This window comes from Sinocyclocheilus anshuiensis, unplaced genomic scaffold (assembly GCF_001515605.1).
Source record: "Sinocyclocheilus anshuiensis isolate Anshui unplaced genomic scaffold, SAMN03320099.WGS_v1.1 scaffold1199, whole genome shotgun sequence".
Lineage (NCBI taxonomy): Eukaryota > Metazoa > Chordata > Actinopteri > Cypriniformes > Cyprinidae > Sinocyclocheilus > Sinocyclocheilus anshuiensis.
In genome coordinates, this window is record NW_015540934.1 from 580,323 (window position 1) to 587,257 (window position 6,935).

Consider the following 6,935-nt stretch of genomic DNA (forward strand, 5'->3'; position numbering starts at 1 on the left):
AACTGTCATAAGCACGTTCACAAGAGAGTGTGGCTGTTCCAGCGGATGACATAGGCATAGCGTCAGCTCCGGTGAGAATATGCTAGTCTCACGAGAACCAAGTTTTGTTTTAAGCAAAGGAAAACCAGTTTTCTCTTGGCTTATATCGAAACATTTTCGACAATTTTCTTTACAAATCCTTGTTTTGTACTTCTAATTCATGACCAGTGTTTTGTTTTGCTCTCTCCTCTGTGCTTCCGCATTCGTCACTTCTCACTGGAGTTTACGCTACGCCTACGTCCGACATCATCCTCTGGAATGCCACTCTCTCAGGAATGCGCTTATGACAGCTAGCGCAAGCTAGAGATTACAGTTTATAGTTTTAAATAGGGATATTTTTTCTTACACAAATGCATCACTTCACTTCAGAAGGCCTTTATTAAACCCCCGGAGCCGTGTGAAGCACTTTTTATGATGGATGGATGCACTTTATTTTGCTTCAAAATCTCAACACCCATTCACTGCCATTATAAAGCTAATTGTACTCTGATTGTATTTGTCTGAAAGAAGAAAGTCATATACACCTGGGATGGCTTGAGGGTGAGTAAATCATGGGGTAATTTTCATTTTTGGGTGAACTATACCTTTAAGATATGTTTTTTTGTGTGTTAAATAATAGCAAATATACCAGTAAAGTGACTACCGCAAACCGTAGTAAACCACCTTGCATGATTTATTTAAATACACTCCTTCCATGAATTTTGTGTCTGAAAGGGAAACTCAAATGCATATAGGGTCAGCTGCAAAAATAACTGTTCACACCTTTTCATCGCTAATTTTTGACTGTGTCTTTAGTAAATCCTTACATTAGTTTTTTAAAACCAAAAGAGGGTTTGTGCTGGCGCAAGATGTTAGTAAATCTGGAACTTAGACTTAAGACAGGGCTGTTTGAGATTTTTAACTATCGTAAGTATTATTGTTCATTTTTAATGGGTAGTTCACCAAAATATGAAAATTCGGTTCCAAACCCATTTATGGAACACAAAAGAAGAAACTTTGAAAAATGTCTCTGTGTTTTTTATCCATGCAATGAAAGTGAGTGGGGTACAGTCAGGGTTGCCAGGTCTGCAAGACAAAACCAGCCAACTGCTAAATAAAACTGGCCCAATCGTGGGTTTTCCACAGTTTTCCCCTTCGTCAGTGGCAGTCGCAGTGGTGGCGTTTCATAACCCCCTCCGTTGAAGTTATCTTCGCTTTAACCCGCGGACTAAAAACAGCTCTCGGCAAGAGTGTAAAACAGCCCAATTCTGTGGGAAAACCACAGACTTGGCAACAATATAGGTACAATGTACTAGGTACAAAAAAATCCCAGAATTCCATTTATTGATGGATGCTAGCAACCACCTAGAAACACCAACACCAACAGCCAATGACAAAGTGTGAAAATTCATAAAAACACATTAGCAACCACCTACAACATCCTAAATAGTACACTCTAAAAAATGCTGGGTTAAATACAACCCAGTGCTGGGTAAAATAGGGACAAAGAGTGTAATGTGTGAAAACTCACTGAGAAAACCTTTAGCAACCTTTCACTCATAACACCTTAATTGTGGAGGGAAAGAAGCACTATATTCTCTTTTGAAAATGTAAAAATCCAGCTATTAATTACTATTATACAGTCACTCACATGGGAAAATGTCTTATATCTTGTTTTATCTGTATCATATCAAGTGCACGAAGGTTCACAGTGAGCCCACATTTCATGGTCATATTTTCTTTGTGCGCAATAACTGAGTGCAGCAGATGGTTAAGAGTAAATCAGAGGTTGTGCTGAGAGACGCAAGCATCCGAGGGCAGTGAACAGTCAGGTAGATGTTTGGGGGAGATGTCAGCGAAGTGTCTGGATCAGCAGTCGCTCGTGGGCTGACCAACAGGAACACCGGACGCGTTGCGCGCACATTCGTGCTCTGTATGTTCACTGCGCTCGAGCGTCAAGGAATGCGCGAGAGGAGATGAAACTTTCCTACGGAGGGACCGAGCGCCAGGAGATTTTTCCATCACAAGACCGAGATCATTGGCTTGTTATCGAGCTCTGCCGTCAGACGTTTTGTAAATGAAGACATCTGCCGTTTTACACCTGGTTGCTCTCGCGGCTTTACTTCACGCCTCTTCTCACGTGAGTTTAGAGCAGAATGTTGCATTTGTTGTACAGGCGACGTACTGCAGAAACTGTTTTATATGATGCAAAGGTTATTTAATGTTCATTGATATAGTTAACACAGAGGGGCATGTTGTCACGTAGGGGGAAAGTTGTAATTTGTTTATTGATTCATGAAAGAACAAAAACACTAATATAAATATCAAACTATTGCTCTGGCCAAGAGATATTTGTTGAGAAATTGTTGTCAATTAAAACAAAACGTGTGACAACACTTAATTAAAATCTTATTAAAATCAACAGGTTTAAAATTAAAATCTACCTCCATTATATAAATGTATGTTAGTGTGATTTTACTGACTATACTCTCTAAAGAATGCTGGGTTAAATATAACCCAGCGCTGGGTTAAAAAGGGACAAACCCAGCTGTTGGGTTGTTTTGACCCAGCTAGTATTGTCACAAAAAATTGTTTAAAATAAGTGATCAAATACATAAAACTTTACAATATTTACTTAAAAAGTGTTAAATTTTAAAGAGTACATTTTAATCATTGTAATATAAAAAAAAAGTAATATTATTATATATATATATATATATATATATATATATATATATATATTATTGTATTGCATTATACTTTATATATACACTACTGGTCAAAAGTTTGAAATAATTAAGAATGTAATTATTTTTTGGAAGTGTTTTTGGAAGTCTTACTTGTTTACCAAGGCATTTATGTAAAAACAGTAATATTGTGAAAGATTATTATAATTATTATAATGTTTTCTATTTGAATATATTTAAAAATGTAATTTATTTCTGTGATGCAAAGCTCCATTTTCAGCAACATTACTCCAGTCTTCAGTGTCACATGATCCTTCAGAAATATTACAGTTTTTACTGTGTTTTTGATCAAATAAATGCAGCCTTGTTGAACGGTTGTTTTGACCCAGTGGTTGGGTTGTTTTATATTTAACCCAGCATTTTTTAGAGTGTACTATTGCTATTGCAAAAATACGATTAAAATATGATTAACTTTTTCTAGGTGTTTTTGTTGTCAGTATAAAAACATGAGAATATATATCATAGGCTATTATATATATATTTGAACATAAGAGACTTATTTGAAAAACATTAAACAAAATCTTATTTATTCCAAATGTCTGCCCGGTAGTGAATATATGTCATTACTTCATTTGAAGCCGTCTGAGTTGTTTGTGTGCTGTACAGGTTTGTGTTTGATACCAATATATACATATGTGCATGTGCGTGTGAAGGTGTGTGCCATTCCTCCAGAATGTGATCTAGAATTCATGCTACTCAGAGAGGAGGAAAACTGCTACAACATCATCTATCAAGAGAACCTGACAGAGACCGGGTCCACACGCACAGGCGAGCCATTACAGTCACTCTCTCTCTCATACACACACCTAATGAGACGATTGAGTTCATATAGAGGGCAGCTATTTTTGATATGCCTAGAGTGTTTTCCAAAAGCCTCCTTCATACACATCAAGACACCTAATGCCCTTTTATACTTGTCGTTTATGTGGACATACAAAATGATAAGTGTTTTTGTGTGTTCCTAAGAGGTGTAATGCGATATCAGGAGGGAAGTTTAGAGAATGGCCTCTATAATCCATATTCCATAAATCACACCCTTATCAGATTATAGATATATATAATGCCCTCCAGCGCAGTGAGTACACACACACTTGCTGGTCTAACGCTGGCACAACTATTGCCCACTCAGGATACAATGTAATGTGTGTGCACGTCTGTTGTTTTTGGTTGAGAGTGTCTATGTGTGCTCAAGTGACAGTCTCATAAACTCTAATGCCGTTTACACATACAGTGCTTTGGAAAGACAAAGCGACCAGATTCAATGACAGTTGGTGATTTACAGTGGCATGAGCAACAGAGATCATTGATGTAATGTGGGCATGTACAGCAACGTGTCAAAGTTGAGAAGAATTTATCTTTATGCAAATAAGCAGCAACGCTGTAGAGCTCTGCAGTGATTACGTATTTATGTAGTTAAACACAGAAGTTCACATCACCCTGGTTCCCTTGACAAAAGCCCAACTGGATTTTTGCATTGCATTATTGCGGAAAATAAGCTCTGTGACCAACACAAGTTTATGATTCTTGCACTTTTTTGTTCATCATGATAATCTTCACAAATGAACATAACTTTTATGAATTTTGAAGCCTAAATACAATGCCGGAAGTAAAAAGCTACACTTAGGCTAAAAACGAACTACCACAGAATTTTTAAATGATGATGTTTAATGTCCCTGACAACCTCTGTAATGCCATTTAGCCACTTGTTAGCAACCTCCTTTTTCAAAACAAGTCAAAGCTTTAAAAGAAAAATCACAAGGTGGTATTACGGCTGTATTTTATGTCATAGATTAAGATGTGAAAATATATTGAGCTTGTGTTAAACACAGACCTTTTTTCAGGCATTTAACCAAAAGCCCATTTAAAAAAAAGTGCTAAAATGTTAACTCGTTTCAAGGTACCTGTCCAGGTTAACTTATCATTTATCATCACATATACCCTCAAACTCTCAGTTGATTAACGAAAACCTTGCTTACGCGTGGTTATCTATCGGTTCCAAAGATGCCATCTGGAGGTAGTTCAGTCAACCCAGAGTTTGAAACTTAGGACCTGTCCCATACCCACACTTGTGGCCACAGATTGCAAGACTGTCCCAAGTCGAAATAATACTAACTCGTGTGCCACAAATCATGAGAATTCAAAGGAAACTTTCTAGTGTAATTCAAATTAATTAGATCTTACATATAATTTGGTATTAAAATGTTATACAATTGTAAATGTTCTACAATTAGAAGCCCCACAATCACTAAATTGTGTCGTCTGTTTCATAGGGACTACTGAACAGACATTTAAAAGGTTATTTTAAAGTGCAAAGTATTGAAAATTAAAATGTCTAAGTAAAGCTCAGTAAAACCTGCATTTTTACAATAGCATGTTGTAAGTGTGTCCCATCAGGTAATCAAAAGTTGTAATCACATGTGTCGTCTTAATGCCCGCTTGAACACTTTGGTCAAATACAGGAAACATGTCTTGTAAGTAGATAAGTGTTCGAGTGCAAAGATCACACATGTGGGAACTGGGACAGGCCCAATTCTCAACAGAGAACTGAATCCAAGATTGGAAACAGTCAGAAGCTAAGAAATTGCCATCTTCTTTCTTCTTCTTTTGTGTAAATGCAGTTAGCATTCTTAGTGAATATCGTCACCTACTGGGCAGTTGTGGTTACATTCAGAGAATAAGTTGCTAAAGATGAGGGTATATGCTTACTGACCCGTGAACCTAACTTTCACATAACCTGCTTTGTGGAATACCTTTCATCAGTTGGAAGGACCACTCTCAGACCCCCGACAATAAAACTGTCTGTGTGAACAGGCCTTAAGGTTTCTCACTCTGTAAGCAGAAATCCTTTCGCAAAATATCGTCTGTCCTTTACATGCACAGGAAACAGTCAATACAGGCCTGTCAACACAGGCACATCACAATAACAGTACAACGCTGTACAGATCTCTTTTGGTCCTAACAACCTATCCTCTCCGTATTTCACTGGAGAAACAAAGAAACATTTACAACTCCATGCAACTTTTCCTGCCATTCATCAGACTGAGAGAGAGAGAAAGAGACAGCAAAAGGGGCAATAGAAGAGAAAGACTGTGCCATTCATCAGAGAGAGACAGAGAGAGAGAGAGAACAAAAAACAAGTTCAAGGAAGAATGTAAAAAGATTGCATTTGTTTGTAAACAATAAAGAGATATAAAAACATTAACTGAAATCAAATGAAATATGAAAAAAAATTTTTTTTTTTTACATTTCAGTTAGTTGCCAAGGCAACATTTCTAGTTTTTCTTTAGTTGAAGTACTAAAATCTAAACAAAAACTAAAATAAAAATTAAATTAAAAAAAGACATATAAAAAATAATAATAATACCAATGACAACAATACACAACAAAATTACTTTAAACAAACAAAAAAAAGCTAAAAATTAAAATTAAAAACAGTTTCAGAATATAAATAAAACTATAATAGTGTATTAATGCTAGTAAAATAATATTGATCTAGTTCCCTTTCGAACGTTCTCTCACGTTGTGTATGGGGAAACTCCTGTTTACACTGGTACTGAAGCCTGATTTGTTAATGTTTGTGTAGCTGCACAAACCAATGGCACTCTAGCCCACCAGAATGGGCGGAGCCGACCTCTATATAAGTCGGCTCAGAGCATCATTTCATCAGAAATGGCAGCTGCCTCCTCTGTGATTCCTCTAGGCCTGCTTCACATGTGGCCTCTCCAATTTTGGCAAAGCCCATGTCCCGTCCCATGCCTGGCACCTGGGTCGGTTTTATGTCAGGGTAACCCATCGTTGTATCAAAGCTGTGGCCCCTTGGACAACTTCTCGCCTGTTTCAACCAGGCGTACAGTTGGGACTGACCTCCAGGAGGAAGATAATTATGACGGATGCCTCCAACACAGGGTTGGGGCGCCCTGTTAGAGGGCGGTCCGGCGTCCGGCTCCTGGTTGATCCACGAGCGGTGCCTTCGTATCAACTGCCTTGAAATGATGGTGGTTTTTCTGGCCCTGAAAACCTTCCTGCCATCCTTAAAAGGGCATCACGTCCTGGTCAGATCGGACAGCATGACGGTGGTAGCCTATATCAACCACTAAGGTGGTCTCAGGTCACGTTCCCTGTACAGGATGGCTCGACGCCTCCTACTTTGGGCACAGAGCAGACTCCTCT

The 6,935-nt window shown here is 37.9% G+C and overlaps 1 protein-coding gene across 1 annotated transcript in view; it reads left to right on the forward strand.

The window, feature by feature from the left end:
• The first annotated feature begins 1,068 nt into the window (after positions 1-1,068).
• LOC107689516 (secretin receptor-like) overlaps positions 1,069-6,935 on the forward strand; it is a 16,776-nt gene continuing 10,909 nt past the window's right edge. The window contains exons 1-2 of the mRNA XM_016487521.1: positions 1,069-1,074; positions 3,419-3,533. Of these exons, the coding sequence (XP_016343007.1) occupies positions 1,069-1,074; positions 3,419-3,533 (121 nt within the window). The remainder of the gene's footprint in view (positions 1,075-3,418; positions 3,534-6,935) is intronic.